This window comes from Tetrao urogallus (assembly GCF_951394365.1).
Source record: "Tetrao urogallus genome assembly, chromosome: 7".
NCBI classification, from domain to species: domain Eukaryota; kingdom Metazoa; phylum Chordata; class Aves; order Galliformes; family Phasianidae; genus Tetrao; species Tetrao urogallus.
In genome coordinates, this window is record NC_136820.1 from 42,222,614 (window position 1) to 42,244,412 (window position 21,799).

A 21,799-nucleotide genomic window follows, 5' to 3' on the forward strand; every position below is an offset into this window, starting at 1 on the left:
GACTGTTCCTAGGTTTTGATGTTGGTTAATTCTAGAACTGCTTTTTTGAGAAGGCATATAGGGCTAGCTGAATGTAGTTTTGATACTGCAACGCAAGTGCTTTTATTTCCATTTTATTGCATAAATGAGGCGTTTGAACTGAGTCAGTCTAGAGTAGAAGAACTTGGATAACTTAATTTGGCATATTTACAGGCCAAATCAAAGAAGTGAATTTGGGTACCTGTGCAGTCTAGTTGTCTTCAGCTGGTTGAAGTTATATGAAGAATTTATTTTAGGGGAGCTGCAATTTGGATCCCATAAGGCATGAACTGAATTAAATGCCTGCTGGAGACAATGCCTCTTCACTCTTCAGCAGTGACTTATTGCTGTCATTACTATTAGTTGGTAAATGATATTTAAAAAGAAATATGATGTGTTTTAATGTCTCAGCAGTTACAAAAGATAAATTAGCAGTTAAACTAGTACATTGACTGGTTGGGTGAATTATACATAACAATCAACATTAGCAATAACTTGAGATGTTGGTGTTTTTCAAGGAGCTTTCAAGGTCATTTTAGCTATTTTGGGGATATTCATCAGTTGGTGTAGTTTTCCATACATTAATTTGAATAATTTGCTCTCCAAGGCTAATGACGTCAACTAGAAACAGTCAGCATCTAATAATCAGCTACTATTAAAGGAAAAATTCAAATGTGATGAAATTGCTTTTCTGTTTTCTTTTCATGGAAAGCATATTAGGGGTAGCAGAAAGCGTATCAAGCAAATCAGAGTGAATTTGAATTTAACTTCTGTACTGATGTGGTCTGGCTTATTATTTCTTTGTATCTGAATAAACACATCTAGTTCATTTTAAATCTGAGGTTTTCTCCTTCTGAGGTGAGGTATATTATGGGATGGCTGATGTCTAACAGGTGACTTTGGGAACTGTTAACAAAGGCTTACAGCCACCTGTCTTTCCAGGTGTTTCAATAGCAGAAGAGTCTGCATGAACTTTCACCTGGTGACTCGTCTGGAAACATACCTGGTTGAAACTTCAACGTTTGTAGGGTCTACAGCATGGCCACCACAGAGTGTGAAAGGAGGGTCGGACCTTGATGACCTTGAAGGCCCCTTCCACCCTAAGCTTTAATTCTGTAATTAAGTCAGCTGCATGGCTTATTTTCTCCCCGGACATGTGACAACTCCCTGCAAGGAAATGTCCATCCATCTCAGGCTTCTAGTTCAACCCCTTCTGTCAGAAAAACAAGGCAGACAAATTTTACCAGGGATTTATTCCTAACCATAAAGACTTCTTATAGAAGAAATAGCCATTTCAAATCTCTGGAAACAGGAATAGTGAAGCACACCTGTCATTTGTCTAGTCTGCATTAGTACTTGAAGTCTTCTGCTTTATTCCCCCTCCAGGCTTTCAAATTTTAAGTGGCCATTTCTAGAGTTTTAATTAGAGCTCCAACTGTGCTGTGTCGCCTGTGCTGATGTGTTTTGGCTGTTGCATGTCATCGTTCTCCGCTTAGGTTCTTTATGAGTCAATACATAGTTAAGGCATCCTTCTGCTTTGCTGGGTTGGCACTGAAGCTGCAATCAGCTTTCTTCAGGCAGTTTTCAGACACTAATTCAGGTCAAACAGCTGCTACAGTAGACTTGTCTGGAACAAAATTACAGATGTCTCAAAAATGTCACAAACTGGAGTTTGTTGGCTGTTCAGACACGAGTTGTCCTGCATGCTCTGTAGAATCTTTCTGAGTGTGAAACTTTCTCTACCTTTCGAAAGCTACCAAAGGTGTACCCACAGTTTATTGGTGCATAGGTAAAAGGATGAAAGAACACTTCTATCAGCATGTGTGTTGTAGACTGTTCCCTTCATAAGGTTGTTTCTGTGGTCTTTGTAGGCAGGAGTGGAGATGAACATAAGGGGTTGTGCAAGTGTACCGGTGCCACTTGACATCATGTAGTAGATGTGCTTGCTTAGCTCAAACCTGGCACTGTGCTAATAAATCCTGCTGAGAGATGTAGTGTATTAGTTCGGGCTTAATGATGTGCTGATACAGATACCTGCTGAAAGGCTATGTGATGAGCATGCGTAAGTCATTCTCTCCCCCCTGAAATTTTCTTTTAGCAGAGTTAGGATGTGATTAATAGGAAAACTCTTGAGCCTTTTATTTTCTTTTTGGTCAGACCGTCCTGCTTAATACATTTATGCTTCTGGAAAAAGAGGATGTATCCTGGTGTTAGATATGGTGAAATTCTTGGCTGGTTTCTGACGTGTAGTGGGAATCTAGTCAAGACCACTTGATATCTGTAATTCTGTGTTCACTTATAAAGTTAAGGTATTTCCTGGAGTCGTTTAAAGGCTTAACTGTAGGAATACTTTCTCTTGGGTAGCTTCTGTGTCCAAAATACAGCCTCGTTCTTCGTAGTTCAGAGAATCATAAAATCACTTGAGTTGGAAGGGACCTGTAAATGTTGTCTAGTCCAACTCATCTGCAGTGAGCAGGGACACCTACAACTAGATCAAGATGATCAGAGCCCCATTCACTCTGACCTTGAATGCCTCTCCAAGGATGAGACATCCACCACAGTTTTATCAGATCCTAGTTGTTTGTGAGAACACAAAATAACCTGGTTGGATTAACGGAGCACATAGTCCTGACAGTAGATGATACTTCCAATTGCTCCAGTGCTTGATTTGTGTCCCTGTCTCCCAGTGTGGAGTGACCAAAGCAGGGAGCATCATGCCCGTTTCTCTTCTGCTCTCAGGAATATGAGCTAATTTTGCCCGGAGACAGGAGGTAATAATGAGTGTCTCATACCTGATTTGGTGGTATCAGCAATGGGTTGATTGCCATGGTAAAGATGCATCCAAGTAGATAAGCTGAGCTTGCTAAGCTGGATGCAGTTTCTAGGGCAAGGTGCAGGCAGACATAGCAGGGAGCTGCAAAGGAACCAGTTCTGGTACACATTTCCTGCTTCGCATGGGAGGGAAAGCCAACCCTAGAAGCTCTGCTGGTTTTTCAGCTGAGGGTATTGTAGTGTTGGTGTAGATGGCTTCGTTTTTAAGCTATTCTGCAGACTAAGTGCTCCTGAGGACCTAAGCTCAGTCTAGGGTTGTAGTTACTAAATCGAAGCCTGGAGGTTTTTTACCTGTTTCAAGCAATTTATACCTATCTCATAGATTTGTCTCACTGCAGTGTAAGTTGCTTGAGGAAACTCCTGATTTCTGGTAGTATGTTACAACATTACTATGCTGTCAAATAATACTGTGTTCAAAATTAGAGAGTGTAAGGTTTCTTGAATTATTAAATGAGAAAACCACTGAGAAAACTGAACCCTCAGCAAAGGAATAAGGAGAAGAGAACCATCAAAGGTTATTCTGACTGTAACTAATTAGAAATAGGTGCTGTCTAACCAGTTTGTTTTCCCCTTCTTACCTTTCTGTACTTCCTAATTTAGACTCTTAAAGGCAACCAAATGTCTGACTCCTGCTGAGAATTTAATAACCTAAGGGGACTTCAGTCTGTGCTAATTATCCACAGTTTGAAGCCTGCATTAATTTTTACCTCTCTATTATGTTTTTAGGCTGCCTGGTTGAAGACGATCTTTGCAAATCTTTTGAAATCTGTGTAAATGGTAAGTCTGGAATGTTTTGTTTGCTGACTACTCTGTCCTCTGCTGTGTAACTTATATGTGGCTGATGTAATAAGCTGAATCTATGTATGAATAAGGGTAGGGGGAGGGGAAACTCCACCAAGTAGCTATGACTATTCTGGTCAACGGTAAACGGTAATTTAATAGACTTTCTTTAAAGAAAATTATCTCTCAACCTTGAGCAAGATCCACTTCTTTAGTGGGAATTGGTTTGTAATCAAATTAAACACACTGAAATATGCTAGAATATAATTTGTTTTAGTACAGAATAAAAATAACTTCAGGTTGTTCATCTTCTTAGAGGATGATGTTGAGTAATTATCAGTCTCCTTTTGTTACAAAGTTATCTTATTATAAGAAGGAAGGTCTCAGTGAAAGACTACCATTGTTCTTATTTATACTGCTTCCTTTTTCTGTGATGTCACTTGAGCTAACTGCAGAAGCAGCTTACTGCTCCTTTTTTCAGTTTTCTTCATTAAATTTTAGTTTTTTTTTTTAAAGAAAAAAGCTAACGCACTTGTATGAATCAGTGTAATGGAACAATAGGAATGGCTCTTTTGACAATATAAGATTATTTCACTGTACTACATGAAATGATTTACATCTTGATGAATGAACTGTGTTTAGAAGAGATGTTCTGAAGCAATTTCTATCATTAAGTATGTAGATCTGTAACTGATTTTCTTCTGAGGTATTATACTATTAATAATAGTAGTATAATAATATTATACTATTAAATTTCTCTTGATGAATGCCTGACAAAGCAGAGGTCAGGTCAAACACAGGAGCCAGTAATATTTACTTGTAAATGGACTTTGTTAAAATCCTAATGGAATGAACATCTAAGGTGAATTTGTTTTCTGATGTTTTTTACCATCAGTCAGATATACACAGGGGAGAGAATGACAGAGAGAAATATGGCTGAGGAGTCTGGAGGAGTTGAAGTCTGTATTAAGTCAGAAACAAAGTTGATATTTCCAACAATGGTGTAAAATCATAACTTGAGTTGTTTCTATAATATGCTGAAATTCTGTGTGGAGGTTTTGTGCTTGACACAAAATGGGAAGTAGCAATTTTCTGCAGTGGTGCATTCTGCTGGTCACAGTCATCTCGAGTTCCTAGCTGTGGTCTTCCCAATGTAAGTATGATTAATAGATTTTTTTATGGTTGGCCATGGCTATATGTGCCTAACTGAATGTAATGAAGGAATTATGCAGCACATGACTGAAAAAAGTATTTAAAAGGTGTTGCTCTAAAGGTTACTTGATAGCTTCTTTCTCAAAACCTGTTTTCTTAATTAAAAATATGGCTGCTTAAAAGTTGAATTTCATGGAGTGCAAAATTAAAATGGATACTGCATCGTTGAGTTCTGAATGGACGTCTGTTATCGACTTCTTTTATTTTGCTGCAGCTGTAACTTTTAGAATGGTCTGGTTTGGAAGGGACCTGTAAGATCATTCCTCCTACAGGCAGGGACACCTCCCTCCAGACCAGGTTGCAAAAAGCCCCACCCAGTCTGGCCTTCAATGTTTCCAGGGAGGGGGCATCCACAACATAATGGTCAGGAATGAATAAGCCAGTTTACCTGTGATACTTTGTAATAGCTGGCCTTCTTTAGAAAAGAAATATACATATATGTGCAGACATTCTGTCAATGTATGTAATATTACTGTGAAGTGTTGGATGTCTTTCCCTTCACCCACCCAAATGAGTGAATGTTGTCTGCAGTAAAACATATACTGTTATTGAGATAATTAACAGGATATTTGGAAAAACATAGTTTGAAGTATCCAAATACTTTCAGAACCTAATTTTTAGAAGGAAGAGAATCGAGGAGAGCTGTTTGCTTCTGCGCGTACCTTCTTGCTTTTCTCATCCAAATTCCCTTGGTACATCCTTGTAGTTCTGCAGAAATCCTGATGTGTTGAAATGTGAGTCCTTTTCTGTCTTGAAATCTCAGGAGCCAGTCTGTGGGGGCCTCTATGCTCAGGAGCAGAGCTTACTTGACGTACTGCAAGTATACTGAAAGGTTCATCTCCTTTGTGATTTTACAAGTGCATTTTTCTGAAGTATGGTATAAAAGTGGCAAGAAACAGCAGCCAGTTTTATGCAGCGTGTGTAAAGGCTCCGAGACCTGCAGGTGCGTCTGACTCCTGGAGGAAGAATGGAAGTGCTCATCTTCCTCTTGGCCTCAAGCAAAGGTAGCTGAACTAACCCTGCTTTCAGAAATGAAGCTGGGCTTCTTAGTGAAAGCATCAGTCATGATCTCTGATGTCGTCTTACATAACGTCATCAGCTGGAGATGTCATGTGTCAGGCCTGTAAAAGGATAGCCGTGATGTCAGTAATTGAGATGTTTGTTATGCAATTTCTGAAGAAATGTGAAGGAAAATACTCTTCTTAGTCATATCAATGACCACTTTATTTTAAGTTCTGAAAGCTTCTAAATATCTTTAATTTAAAAAATTAAAGGGATTTATTTATTGCTACAAGCAATGATTCCAATTGTAAGATTTGTTATAAACAACAAAACCTTATCACTTGGATCATTTACATCTGTTTAGGTCATGTGCCATTTTGTAGGGCAAAGAATTTGCAGTAATAACAATCACTGACTTTTCTGCAATTTTCCCTTATCATATATAGGTCTCTTGGCTTCAGTGATGGGTTCTCACTTGTTTAATACCTGCAGCAACATTCATGCAATATTAATTTATTTCCATAAACCTTTTATCAGTTTCCTGAGCTGCACTGACTCACCAAGTGGTTTAAAAAGGAACGTAGTGTTTCATGTTTATTTTAATGGCATGAGGATAAGCCAAGCAGAAAGACTGAGTTTTTTCATAGTTTTTTTTTTTTCCTTTGCAAATATAAAACTTCTGCGGATAACATGGCTTAGGTGTCATCTATTTCACTTCTAGTAAATTGTTACTTCTAATTGGCAGTTGGAGAAACTGATATTTTCAGCTGTCCAAAATGCTTCAAAATTGAGAAGTTGCAGCTAAAAAACTTCATGTGAAAGGTGGATATGCTTATGAGCTGCAGACGTGAAAAGACACTAAACTGTAACCTTGGAAATGCTTTATCCTCGGTATGTGCTTATAAGCTGCAAATGCCAGAGATGGCAAATAACAAGATGTCTTAACTAAGCAAGATACATAGCTGGATAAAAAAAATAAGCTGAAGAGATGAAGTGAGGGCAGGTGTGTTACAGCACTCATGCATCCACATACATCTCAACATACAGAGGCAGATCTTGGTGCAATGGCAGTAGAAGTTGAACCTTCCCACCAATATTCCATTACACTTCGTTGTGGTGTAACAGATGGCAGCTGAGGGGCAGACTGATAGAATGGCATCTGAGGTGGAAGTACATATGAAGCAAAGGTGTGGAACTGAACTCCTCCATGTGAGGAGAAAAATAGCACCCATTAACGTTCATTGATGCTTGCCAAATGTTTATGATGACCAAAGAGTGGGTTTGAGCACCACAGTGGGTGGTGCATTTCAGCAGTGGTGACGGAGGGTCACTTCTACTGGTGCAGATTTTTACAAGCACAGTATTTGTTCATTGCTGGTGAATGTGCTCTGCTCATGGTGGCATCTGCGATGAAAACTAATGTTCAGTAGGTGAGAATTTTCTCTCTCAAATAGCATTATTGTGTTCTTTGTATCTGCTGTAGTTCCTGTGTAAAGAAATAGAAAACGTGACTTTAGGAGCAACCTGTGTATGCACTAAACCTAGTGCAGTTGTATAAGTGGGAATATGTCATGTTATGTTTTGCATTTCAAGTGATAAGCAAAGCAGTTCATGCAAAGTGTCAACTCATGTATCTTCCTAGTTGGAAGCTTTAAGCTGCTGGAAGCAGCTCAGTACAGATGCATGCTTATCCTTTCTTGTGAAAGCACACTATTGAGTTCTGGTAGTGCTGCTGGGAGAGGTGCCAAGTGGTGTAGATAAAGGCATCCTTTTCAAAACAACCAATACTTATTGTCTTGGTTTCTCCCTTTACTTAACTGCTCGAACCCCTCATTTAGAGGGGTGGAATTCTATCCTTCAGCTTCAATCTCTAGATATTTGTCCCAGAAGAAAGCTTTGTACTGTTTTATCTGTGCATAGATACCATGATATCTTTACTCCTTATCAGCATAACCTTTGTAAATCTGAACAACTTCATTCATGGCAGATGAATGTCATGGCAGCATGCAGCCATAACAGGGCTCATACTGATGAGATCAGATTGCAGAAAACAGTTCTGTGAAGCCAACCAAATAAGTTAGTTAAATATAGTGCTTGATGCAGTGTGCATCAAGAAGGCAAACCTCACTGACAGCTGCTAAACCTCTGCTGGTAAAACATGCTCTAATGTCTGCAGCAGTGTTTGAAGCTGCTGTGCATCTGAAAGGCTTTGTAACCAGTTATGCACAGCTGAGTCAGTGTTGCTTGATGTATGCAAGTTGCAGTTGTTAGGAGGGACTTAGGTTAGTGCAGTGTGTCAAAGGCTTCTGAGCATGCAGTACAAAGCTGTGAGCCTTTCCAAGTCTGGATGTCTCCAAACAACTCAGAATACTAATGCCCTTTTTTTCCCTAAGCTACAGAGCTTCTTAAAGACTTTTCATATGAGTGATTGCATGTGCTGGTGATGAGCCATTAATGGTAAATGTGTGCTACAGATGATAAGGGAGACGAATCAGGATACCTGAAATAGTTTCTTGAACTTAATGTGATATGCTTTGATGCTTTCCAGATCATAGCCTATTGGGAAGGAATTATAGAAGATGTAACTCAGTGTTGTTTAGCTAACAGATGTCTCCAGCTACACCTATGTTTGCAAGGCTCTGCTCTTACAAAAGCTGTTGGAATTTTGTCAAACGACTCTCAGATCTGTGCCTAAGCTTTCCAAAGTTCTTTAGTAAGCGTCAATACTTGTTATAACCAAGTGTAGACTTCTGAGGAGTGACGCCAAGTGTTAGCTCTGTGTACTGCTTTATGATGCACAGTCTGTGAGCTTTCCAAGGATATGGGAGTCTTTCACAAATAACTGAAGTCATAAAATGAGTTTTACCACAGAAGGTGGTGTTACCATGTTGAGCTTGAATTCTGAGATAAATAGAAATGTGGATGCTTGGAGCAAAAAATTGACCAATAATTTAAATGTGAGGATTTGCTTTCAATGACTCTTGGGTTCTTCCACACCATTTAAAGGACAAAATAGGATTGGTTTTTGTCAATTGAAAAATAAATAAATAAATAAAGTACTTTGAATAAGTATATCAGAAGAATGCCACAATCTGGTACGGTACTCAAGGATAGAACTTAAAAATCTACTATTGTAGAGTGGCTTCTAAAACCTGAAAAATCTTGATGCATTTACAAAATTTATTTAAGTGTGAGTTCACACCTCTGAATCAACTGATTCCAGAGAGTGAGTGGTAGTGGGGATGATGAGAATTTGCTTAATCAAATACTGTTGTGCTCATTGTATCTGTTGTAGTCTCCAGAGAAATAAAAAGGAGCCATTACTTTTCATGGCAATAGGTGCGACCTACGTGTATGTGCTCTGCATCATTAATATATATTTATACACACACACACATATATAATGAAGTAAATTCAGGGACACCTCTATTAATGATGGTGTCAGAGCTTCTCTGTGTTAATGAGCAGAAGTTTACAATGCCTAATGAGGAGTATGAGGGGTGATTGCTAACTGCAGTTTAGGCTGGAGGAGCTCAATGCTCTCTCAGCTCTGCACCATGCTAAGGTGCTGATTTGCAAATAAATGATTATCCCGCTTCCTGGGTCTGGAATACGTGTGGGCTAGTTTTTACAAACAGCTACATTTTTAACTTTGCTGAATGTTTCTGAACTATTTGAGTGAGAGCACTGGAGAGTGAGCGGCCAAAATAAAGTTTCAGTTTCACTGTGAGGTTAGAAACACCACCTCGGTGATGACTTCTGCTTTACCTTGTAATAGAACGCCTTTTTTCTTTTCTTTGAAGAAAACACTGCACAAAAGGCACGTTTATCTTCTAATGAACCTGTTTGTCTCAGTGTGATGCTGAAACGGCTACCTTTGAGCTAGTGGAGTAGGAGTATCTAGCACAACAGAGTTAGTAGTGTTTGAAGGGGAAGTCATGACCTTTTCTTTAGGAGAAGGTGCTTAGCATGATAATACAGCCATGGCAGTCCACCATCCCAGCTGTCGCTCTGTGGGTTTTTGAAGAACCTCCAGTTGTAGCTCTTCCGGGCATAAACCCATTGCTCCAACTTGCCTGATGGATGGCCAGCTGTCTGGCAGCTAGCACAAGATAAGCATATGCACCCTAAATCTGCCTCCAGCCTTCGGAAGTCCTTTATATTTATATGTCCTGTGTTAGTAATTAAGGCTGGGTGTTGCTCAATGTTATTTCAAGAGACTGATGAGTTTTTTTTCTTTCAGCTCAGGTAAGAACATTAGTGTGTTGTCATATGGAAACTTGTGTTTCTTTCTCAGCATTGTGACTTGTGGTAGTGTATTTTCTCTTTAAAAGCATTAGCACTGGGCTTCACAGGATGAGAGCAAGCAGTGAAATTAAAATTGCCGAATTGATTAATGTGACTTTGGGGATGTGGGGTGGAGTCCAGTGTTTGATTCAAAGTGTTTTGGTGAAAGACTCCACCTCCACACATAGGATTTTTTTTTTTTTTGAAAGGGTGAGGGACAGATCAATGGATTAACCTCATACATTTCTCTTTTATCTGAACATGTATTTGGTGTGATAATGCGTGTGCGTGCATAAACTTCTGTAATTTTTGGGTTTGCTATTCTTTAAAAATACTTAATACCAACTTGATTATTCTATTAATAAATACTAAGTCTTTGCTCTTACAAAATCTTTGTCACCAGAAAGCAATAGTGTTTATTTGCTGCTTTTTGCAACTTGTACCAAGATGCATATTATCTAGAGTAACTTAATGTATATTCCACTAGCATATTATGTTTTTAAATTAGAACGTGTTTGACATGCTGTTTGCTGTGTGCCTTCAATTAGTATGTAGTGGATCCTTTTCGATAAGCTGCATTGCAGCTGGTGGCCCATTTTCTGGAGACATTCTCTATTTCATTACTTTTTTGTATAATCAAATAATTGTAAATTGACATCTAGGAGACCATAGAAAAATACAGTCAGCTTTATAAAGGCATTAGGGAGTCTCAATAAAATTTGTGCCTGATGAATCATGAAACATGAGAGCCTCAAAAGGACAGTGTGATCTGCAGGTAAGAAGAGAACACCAGGGGATAATGCGCTTGCAGTGAGGTGGAAAGAAAATGAATTCTGCCTTGGAGTGATGCTGCAGCAGTGTGGCTCTGCTGAAAATCCATCATGCTTTCTCTCGTCTTGTGTGAGGGAACATCTGGAAGTTTACTTCTTGATGAAATTGTTCGAATTATGGATCTTAGACAAAATAGAACAAAAGGCGGGCTTTGACATGAACTATTCACCCTTCATTAGAAACAAAAGATAACCCGTCCCCTGCATGAATATATTTATGAACAAAGAGTGGTACTAAAGATCTTCAAAGCTAAGTAGAGGTGGATTTGGTGAGTTGGCAGTAATAGCTATACTACAGTTATTAGGCAACCTCACATTTGAATGAGATGGATTTTTTTTTTTCTGTGAAATTAGCATGTTGACTACATAGAAATGTTTAATTTCCAAAATGAAGTACCTAAATCCAAATCTCTTCCTTATTTTGGATTTATCTGCTTACTCTGTTAGATGTGGAACTACAGTTTTTGACTTTGTCCCTCTGAATCTCGATAAGTGAATGCTGTCTCAGCGCGGCAGTGGTTGACTGGATGAGTCAGATTAATTGTCACTGATCTTGAAGGTACTTGGGTAATTAACAGTGCCATTGACAAGTGTCAAATAGGATAGACTAGAAAACTTTGAACAAATTTCCTTCTTGATAAAATTGTTTTTAATCATCACGCTGCTTATATATTGTTTGAAATCTTCAGTAATCTTGTCTAATAGTACATATGTTTAAAACACGGGGTAGTGAATCAGACTACTTTCAAAATGTACAATCTTTACAAGGCCCTTAATGATTGTTGACGGTTCTCTCACTGCATTTCATTGGATGTGTGGGAGGCAAAGCTGTAGACTACTTAAATGTCTCTAAAATGTGATTCTTTGGGATGTCTTTAACAGTTAAAACTTTGTCCTACTGAAGATGGCTTTTCCTTCTCTTTTCTTTTTTCTTAGAAGAATAAATGTTTTCTTCAAAAGTTCTGTCAATCTTCCCAGCTCCCTTGCCAAGCTGCAACCATAGGCAAACAATGCATATTGATAATAGTTCTTGTTTGTAGGCTTCATGGCATTTGAAAACCGCTAATGGATTTTTGACTTCCAACCTCCCCTTAGTCATTAAATATGATACAACAAATATTATTTATAGTTTGTGGAGGGATGGGAGGGATACTGTGGTCCCGACCAAGTAACCTCAAAGAAAATCAGAGAAATGAGTAACCAAACTTTATGACTTGAATCCCCTGAAAACACTTTTGCCTCTGTAGAATGGATGACTATAGCTTCTGTAAGGCACATGGACTCTTTGTTCTGAAGACAGAAATATGGGGAAATACTTCTGGTAAGTAAAACCTATGACATGTTGCTTAACAAGATAAGAAGCAGGGTATTAGCTGTAGTCTGCAGTTGTCTGTGTATAAGGTGCAAGTTGCTACGAATACGAAAACATAAATATTTAATACATATAAAAATAACTTCCATAAATGTGCTTGATCTCAGCAGATCAGCTAAACAGATGCAAGATTAATCTATATTCTTTATTTAAAAGATTTAGAAGGCTTGATACGTGGACCTATCACTGGAAGTCCCTATTTTGAGTACAAAGTAGATTATTCTTCCAAAAAGAGCTAAAAAAATAAATACCTGTTCTTTGTTCTAATGCTTAAAACTCTATAATAAAGTGACAAGCTTTTTTTTTTTTTTTTTTTTTTTTTTTTTTTTTTGTTATATGTCCTTGTTTAATTATTAGGAACATTCTGAAAGTGAACTAATCAGAGTGCTGCTGATTAACAGGTAAAGACCTGGTAATGAAAAGTCGTTTCCCAATGTAAGCCTTTCAAAGCCTTCAATTTAAACAGATTTTTTCTTTCATGCCCTACAGACTCCATGGCAACAGGGAGAGAAGTTGCTCTAGAGGTACAAAGAACAATAAGTATATTTTATGGTCTAAAAATATTTGTTATATTTTAGTCCTTCACTTACATAGCTTTGGCTGATACTGTGCACATGTTGAGAAATACTTGGTTCCTTTAGCTGCTGTGTCAGCATTCTTACATTGGCCCTCAGGTGGGATCAGCATGACTTAAGGCTGGTAACAGCAGTGGGTGTTAAGGGAGAGTTACTGGTGAATACAACACTTAGCTCCAAAGAATTGCAGGTCACTACTTATGTTTTGGATTGCAAGCATGGCACAAGAGAAGGTCATTCTTAAAAGGGTTTTTTAGTATGTAATTATCATAGAATCATTCTTCATACATCTGTTTAAATACTGAACTTGAAATATTTTTGTGGTGAAATTGAAATGCTGTACCAAATTATTCTCTGTAAGTGTAGCAATTTGAACACTTCCATTTAGTCTTCAAATACAGTATTTGGTTGTTCAGCAATCAGACTGCACCACCAGAGTTGTTTTCTAGAAGCAGGCTAAGTTTGCTCATGAGCAATTGCACACACACAGCTGCTTCAATGGTAGTTTTTTTTTTTTCTGCTAGTGTTCTCTGTCTCTTACCTAGTTGTAATAAACTATAGAGTAGATAAGAAAGAGGTGGTCTATTATCCAAACAGAAGCTTCATTTTCTGATGTAGAAGGGGGGCCATGGAAATACAGGGGCGGAGTTGAAAACTCAGGACTAACTTCATTCAGATTTTCTTTCTTCTGTAGTCCTCTTTGTGGACTGTCATGATGCTGTCTGTATTCCTGGAAAATATGGATAACAAAGATATTGGGAGTGGGGTAGAGGGATTGGACATTTGGTCGGCCTGATTGCCAACAGTTCCACATATCATTTCTAAGCATATGATGATAAACTGCAATACAGAATCACAGTGGAAGTAGTTAAAATGGCTTGTGGATTTGCAAAGTTAACTTTTTTTGGAGGTACTTTTACTATTTTTATGAATTTACTTTCCTTTTAATAGAATATTGCTGAAGGCTCATAGGTATTTTTAGCAAACTAGCCTTTCATTGACATTAGCTGTTAAGAATAGTTCCTCTCGATTTCTGGCTGTTTAAATGTGTTTGAAGGGTTGTGTTCTTCACTGTTCTAAATGGTTGAATCTTAAATGAAGTAATTTTTTTTTTAAGCCCTCGTAATTGTTATTTTTCAACATTTTCTTTGATTTATTTTTGGGGAGATAGAACTGGGCCAGTATGTTCAGTTAATCTAACTTTTGCTCCTTTGTAGCATTCGATGTTGGCTAGCCAGCAATTGCGATGTTTTACCTGTTACTATGTTGAAGACAAGATCTTAGGTCCTCCTGGACTCCCACTGCTCAGGGGAGATGGGGATTTGTTTATTTAAGATAAGTTAATCAATACTGAGACAAGATTTTTACTTATTACAGTATTTTATTGCAGACAAAATGACAGCTCAGATTTTGAGGGCAATGCGTTTTTCATCATACGCTTCATCTGCGTGCAACAGTATATGAGTAAATATTTCCCTTTTTTCATTTGAAAGTCTCTACATGAGAAATAAATGGGGAAATGGGCATTTGTTAATTAAGCTTCAGTAAGTGCAAATTTCAGTGCAATAACAAGCTGCTGTTTTAGAAACCATGACAATGACATTAGGCATTTGCTAAACAAAATCTGCTCCTGTATGTCATGCAGCTTACATCCTATTTACTATTAAGAAATAGCTGGCACAGGCAAAAGACATTGTGTTAAAAACAGAATAAATAAACAGTTTTCTTGGTCTGAAATCAGCTGCTTTCAGTGTAGATTTAGATGAGAAATGGAGTTATAAATTCTTTTCATGCCCATCTTTAGCAGACTGGAGCTTGTACATCAGGTGTTGCAGTTTTATGGAGCGGCAGTTCTTATGTCAACCTGCATCTTCAAGTAGTGAATCGTTTCCTAACCTTGTGAAAATAGATCTGTTCAGCAAGAAACTCTTACAAGGATCCATCTATAAAAGGTCTCCTGTAAGAAATGGAGGATCTTAGTTTCAGGTCTCTTGCTGCCCTGTAGAAATGGCAGTTTTAGTTCTTGCTCCCCAGAGGGGTGTCCTAGAGTAATCTCTGCCCTTGCTGTAGCATCTGGTCATCATGCAGTAGCATGGTGAGAAAGCATGCTGCCAGAAGAGCAGGCGGTGTTTTGATCCCATTGCGTGGAGTTTGGAACACTCACTTGGATGTCAGTATGTACCCTACAGAAAAGCTGTTTGGATTTAAAATAAATTAATTAAAATGCAGAGACAATAACAAATCCCCTGAGGCTGAAAATTGTACGTTAGTAATCAGCTATGAACTGCTGCATTTTGTTTTCAAGGCGATGCAGAACTTCCCATACTTAGTCCATATCCCCTAGGCTGTTTTATGTTGTTTCTGCTTTGCTTTAGTTTCATACTGGGTATTGCTCTGCAGTCTGTCAACTCTGAGATAACTCTCTTTGCTGGAAAAATGCACATTACAGCTATCTCATCAATGACATCATCTAAAACCACTCCATTAAGGGAAGAAAAATGCAAACAACTTGAGAACATTAATCTATCTCTTGTATAAAAAAGATGATTACGATGATCCATGAGGTTTTCTTGGTGGAAAATAGAAATTAATACAGGTCATTGAATTTTAAAAAGCATTATCCTCTGCTAGACAAGGAGATTTTTGTAGGCAGCCTAACATACTTGTGGAAGAGCAGAGCAATATGTCATTGCAGCAGGGTTGTCCTTTGGCTTGAGTAAAATGATAACATGAAAGATTTTATTGCTGGTCATAATCAAGATGAAACCAAATCATCCACAATATCAGTGAGGGAGGTGCTGCAGATCAAGTGGCAATGGTTTTTATGGAGAAAGAGATTGATTTCTGCTTGTTTACCAGCTGTGCCCCTGCTTGGTGGAGCTGTCAGTTGTTGGGCAGTGAGAGGCTGATTAAACTGTGTCTCAGAAAAGTCTTGCACGATTGAAGAAGTGGTGAATATTAGCAATTAATGCCTGGGAAGTGGAAGAGAACCTGCGTGGGGCTTTAACAATGCACCATTTCATGTTTTGCTGTTAATATCTGCACCAACTTGAGAAATGGTCAAAGAATGCAACTGATTCTAAAAACAAACAAACAAAAAACAAAAACAAAACTAATAAGATGGTGATGGGATATTCTGTCCTGAAGTGCTCCTTGCAGCAGTAAGGGGATAGGCTCACTAAAAGCAGCAGCATGCCCTTCTTCAGCTGGGCCAGGGGAAGCTGTTCTCCAGGTCTCTCTGGCTCTGTGTTCCTCCATGCCTTGCCCCGTTGTCCTTGTGGTATCAGAGCAACCTGTCTGTGACATGACACCTTTTTTCCTTGCTGTGACCTGAGATACTCTGGAACGTAAAAGGGAATACAGCTCTTCTTATTTTCTTCAAATTGAGGGTGGAAATACTGAAAGGATACTGCATGGAGGGGGTTACCTTGGAACTGAAGATGGGAGGGAGCCGAAATTAGTGTAAGATAAAGTGGAAGAAGTGGGGGAATCCTGAAAATGATAGCAGGCTTGGGAAGGTGGATGTTCACCTGATGAGAGTAAAGAAGCCATTTTGGTTGGCGAGGCTCTTGGATTGGGTTGTACATCATCTCTTGCAGTAAGCAGTTGTTTCAGAAGTACAGGAATAGATGTGCCTGCCAGGTACCTGCAGAGAAACATAGTACGTTGCTTCTGTTGACAACTCCCCTTAAGCAAGGTCTGCTCCATAAGTAATGCCTCTTTTATTGTATTGATCCACAACATTGGAGGCAAATGTTGATTGTATGGCAATAGAGCTAGAGCTTTCTTGCCAATATTCTGTTACATGTTGTTGCTATGTGACTGATGGTGGCAGGGGGGCAGTCTGACACAGTGATGTCTGACATGGAAGTGTGCATGAAACAAAGGTAGGGAACCAAATTCCTCTATGCAGGAACAAATAGCACCCAGTGACATTCATCAATGCTTACCAAACATTTATGGAAACCAAAGAGTGGATGTGAGCACAGTGAGGAGGTGGGTTGTGCGCTTCTCTAGTGGTGACAGTACATGACCTTGAATGGCATGGATTTTTAAAACACTGCATGCAGTCTCCTGTTGATTGTTGTGAAAATGCACAGCTAACGATGGTGACTATGTTGAAAACAAGCGTTCTGCAGATGAGAATTTTCTCTCCCAAATAATGTTATTATGCTCTATCTGTCGTAATTTCCATGGAAATACATAAAAGGCATTACTTTTGGTGCAACCTATATACCTCAACTTCCATCCTCAAAGCTCTAGCTAACATTAACATTCAAATCAAATAATTGCTTTTTAGATTCATGGGAACTTTCCACACATCCTATTGTGCTAGGACTTCTGGCTGTGAAAGCTATACTTGCTATAGGCATGATTTGACTTCTATGTTATTTTATGTTTAAGTCAAATTTAGTACAGTTTAACAGATACAAAATGACTATTTTTAACTTTGTAAGATAATACATGTTCTTAAATTGGGAAATTTGCATTATTTAATGGGAGGGAAAGTGCAGTGCCATTGGGGAGGAATAAAATCAGGGACCCTTCCTGTAATTTATTCCATGAGTCACTGCCTGCCTTTTTGCATTAAGAATGCTTTTGTAAGGAAGAGGCTAGAAGTCCGATTAATGTGAGAGAGTGCTGAACTGTGGAACATATCTGGGAAGGAGACACAAGAGGAAGAAATGGGAAAAATAGTAAACCAAATTTTTTTTGCCTAAAGTGAGTTCAGAACATTCCAAAGTGGGCCATGAAAGACAACCTTTAATGACATCCTCAGATGTCCTGTGAAGGGCTGAACTGCTTGGTTGTTTTTAATATCCTGATGTTTCTGAGCATTGTGGGCTTGTCACCAGTGTTCGAATAAAGCTGGTGAGTTGGCATCATGGGTTAAAAAGTCTATCTCTAATCACGATGTGACTAAACAGGTTTAGTCTGCTACCACCTTGCCCTAACCAGCAGTGGTTCAGCAGTAACTGGATGAATTAGCTAATCTCTAAATCCTATTACTGCTTGTTTTGTTGGATGCTGTTGCTAGGATGCTAAGGTGGGATAAAAAGCATTAGTGCCATGGAGCTGTTAGCTGGACAGGTTCACTTCCAGCCTTATGATGTCAGGGCTGTGACTAAAGCCACTGCAGAGAGATGCAATGTAATGGGGATGATACTGCAGAAAATGTCATTACTTAAGTAGCAGCCTGATCTGCTGGGTTTTGATGCCAATATAGTGTGGGAAGTTGTGGATGGGTGCCACAGTGGCAGCTCCATCAATATTATGGGGAATTCTAAATGAATAGATAAAGCCAGATACTAAGTTCTACTCCCAAATTACCTTAATAGCCTTTCTAGTATTTCCATCATGACTTGGGTGGCAGACAATATGAAGTTGGTAAGCAGGAACATTGAAGAGGTGAATTCACTGCTCTAAGTTTTAGTCTCTTGAGGGCAGGAAGTAGCTTTAAGTAGTGGATTACGAATACTTGATTTATATTCTTTTTTTTTTCTTTTTTTTTTCATTCCAATAAAGTAATTGAATTAGCAGATGTAGCGGCATTATATATGACACAAAGGAAATCCAAGCAAATTGTCTTGCCTGAGATCAGCCTGAGGGAGCTAGAAATATTAGTTAATTTGTGTTATGTTCATCCGTGTACCTTTTCATTGTAAAATTAGTTGCCAGGAAATGAAAGAATCACTGAAATAGATGTGCAGTAAAGGTGTGTGGTAATCTGAGGGGTTTGGGCTGCTTTTGGACATGGACAATAGAGGTGGCAAAAAAACAACTTGTAGCTGAAGAGAACTAGGGAAATTTGATAGAGCTGGCAGATACCAAAAAGAAGGAACAGGCATATTAGTTTTCATAGAAGTAATTCAGATACTGTTTTGTGGTACTTACGGGAGCACGCGTAACTTTGCCAATCTTTGTTTAGAATGATTCATTATCAGCTGCAAGTGGCAGCGGTGACTGATTTAAAGAAATTATTGTTTATAACATCTGTGTTCTCTTAGGAAGACCACTGTTCTGTCAGGAAAATACCTATTCATTTTCTCATGTCTTAGCAATGCAGCGTGCTTTTCTTACTTGGTGACATGTCTCTAGTCTTGCAGAAGAGCTCACACGTACCTGTAAGCAACACAGACGTGGTCAAATGTAATTAGTAGAGTCTTAAAGAAAATTGCTGTATATTTCTCTTGCTATATGAAAGCAATGTTAAAACTGTTTGTTTTTCATACCTCTGATATAATTTCTGTGGGTTTTGAAAACCCATGTGTTGTTACCTGAATAATAATAAGGTACTGTGGTCTAGGGCATGATCTCATCAGATGCAGCTCTTGCAAGTCAGCCTTGTTTGTGCTGGTGTGGCCCGTATGTCCTTCCTCACCCCTAAACCTCATTTAAGAGTCTTGGCCGCTCTCTACAGCCTCCAGACACTCCCTTCTCACTCTCCTTGGTGTTTTCATGAGCAAAAGGAGGCAGCCTAATTGTTTTGATGATTCTCTGCTTTCTCCTTTATTTAGTCACAGATGTTCATCATGTGGAAATAGCGCTAGCTAATTCCTGTTCTCTGAGCAGTGGTTGGATTGTCTGGTCATAGCATGTCAGGGGTTGATGCTGGGAAGGATGACGTAGGTACTCCTTTCTGTCTTTTCCAATGCAGGCTGTGTCCGTAAAGGTTTTCTCTAAGTGGATGGAGAGTACCTCTGCTTTCATGTGAGGAGTAGCCTGGGTCCAGACACAGTAATCTTGGTGGTTCTCCAAGATTACTACAAGGAGACCCGGTAGAGACATCCTAGTACCTAAAGAGGGGCCTAAAGGAAAGCTGGGCAGGAACTCTTTATCAAGGAGTGAAGTGATAAAGCAAGGGGTGATGGCTTTAAACTGTCAGAGGGTAGATTTAACTCAGACATTAGGAGGAAATTTTTCCCAGTGAGAGTGGTGAGACACTGGAACAGACTGACCAGAGATGCTACTGATGCCCCATGTTCTAGATGTTCAAGGCCAAGCTGGATGAGGCTTTGAGCAGCCTGATCTAGTACAGTAGATGTCCCTGCCCATGGCAGGAGGTTGGAACTTGGTTTAGTGGGACTCAGTTTCCCTTCCAACCCAAAATGAAGCAATGTCCATAGTGTGAAGCTGATGTAGCCATATGGGTATTTCCCCAGATCCTTTCAATTAAGAAAGGTGCAGAAGTGGCATTTCTCACACACCTCAAAGCTAAAATCCCTGTCAACTTCTGCTGAATGTGATTTGGATTTGAATCACTAAGAATATCAATCTCTGTGTCCCTTTGGCCACTTCTGGTTGCTCTTTCCTTCTCCGATTCATACGCAGTTTATTTTGCTGTAATAATCACAGATGCAGAAATGAAGAAGATTCCACTTTTAGACAGCCCAGGGGTGTGCAGTATTCACATTTGACAGTATAGCTTTAACAAATAGATTTACTGTTAAAGGAAAAACTGCAGCAGTACTCAATATCTGGAAAATTCACAATTAAAAGGACTTATGCTATGTGTGTTTATTATAGAATAACAGTTATCTTGCATGTGATGAGAGTATTGTCTGGGGAGTACTTGTAGCAGTGGAGCTACCCTGCTTGCTTTGCAGTTCTTTGCTAACCTATCTATTAGACGATGTTCTTCTTAAACAAGATGAATTTATATGCAATGTGTTCAGGGGAAATATTGTTGCTGAGAGTTTGTCATCACTTTTGTTTTGAATGTTTTATGAATGTACGCAAACTGTATTTTTGCAAGCTGTTCATCCTTTGACAGTAATAGGCAGAATACAGCTTTGTGCAATCAAAATGATGTTTTATTTGAATTTCAACATGAGAAATAGTTAATACAAGCAGGAAATATCCTGAAAGTGCTAGAATACATTAATTTTATCTATAATTAAAATATTTAACTTTTTAATTATGCATTACTTCCGTTTATAATTTTCAATGTAGTAATAGAGAGAAAATTAAATGCTTCAGCACAATGCCATGTTTTGCATTATAATATAATGACTTAATGTGTTTTAATTTCTATTTTTATAAGGCTGTTTCTGTTGAAAGGGAATCATCTCAGCAGTACTGTTGTATTGGAAAAAATGTGGAGAGGAAATTCTTATCTTACATGAAATTTAAAACAGCTAATGATCCGTTCTCCCTAAGAATGAATTGCTCTCTCTTCCTGTTATCTCTTTTTGTTCCTCCTTGAGCTCTTACCTTTTATTTTCCTATGTGAATGCAGCTCCGTCTCTTGACTCCTCATCAGCCTCCTTCTCTTGTACCCTGCTGAGGCAGGCAACCTTCAGAATAAATGCAAGAGTAGATCATGTAGTCTGGGTTATTCTGGTAAACCTTGCAATTTCACAAAGAAAGGGGTATTTAAAACTTAAGTTTCGTTAAACCAACCAACCCCCTTTCGACTCAGTCGTTTGAGAGAAGACTGAGAAGCTTCTCCATTTTCTTTTTTTAATAGAATACCAACCTGTTAGAAGGCTGTGCAACTAAGATCTTTTAACTAAGATTGCTGTAGAATAACTATATTGCAGCTAGCTTTGTGTCATTCTGTGGTGGTTGGAGCAATGGTAAACTCATGTATTATACAGTGTTGCTGGCAAGTATGCATATGGTATGACTAGGGAGGGCTGTCAGTAATGCTTACACAACTTAGGAAGTCTGTAGGTCTTCGTAGTAGTAAGTCAGCATGAAAAGGTGCAAATTACTTTGATGTAACGTTGTGCTGACCCTGCTTATATCATAGATGAGCAGATGGCATGGAAAACATTCTGTACATATGCCAGAGAAGGGCTGTGAGACTGAAAAGTAAAACCTGGGGCTGAAGGTCCTGGGTGTGAAGAGCTCACTGTTCCTATCTTTGGGTGGGCATGCTGGAGAAC

The 21,799-nt window shown here is 38.8% G+C and overlaps 1 protein-coding gene across 1 annotated transcript in view; it reads left to right on the forward strand.

Annotated features, from left to right (window-relative positions):
* PTPRN2 (protein tyrosine phosphatase receptor type N2) overlaps positions 1 to 21,799 on the forward strand; it is a gene marked incomplete at both ends in the record, with an annotated part of 620,206 nt that overhangs the window by 57,694 nt on the left and 540,713 nt on the right. The window contains one exon of the mRNA XM_079538424.1: positions 3,577 to 3,627. Coding sequence (XP_079394550.1) covers positions 3,577 to 3,627 — 51 coding nt within the window. The remainder of the gene's footprint in view (positions 1 to 3,576; positions 3,628 to 21,799) is intronic.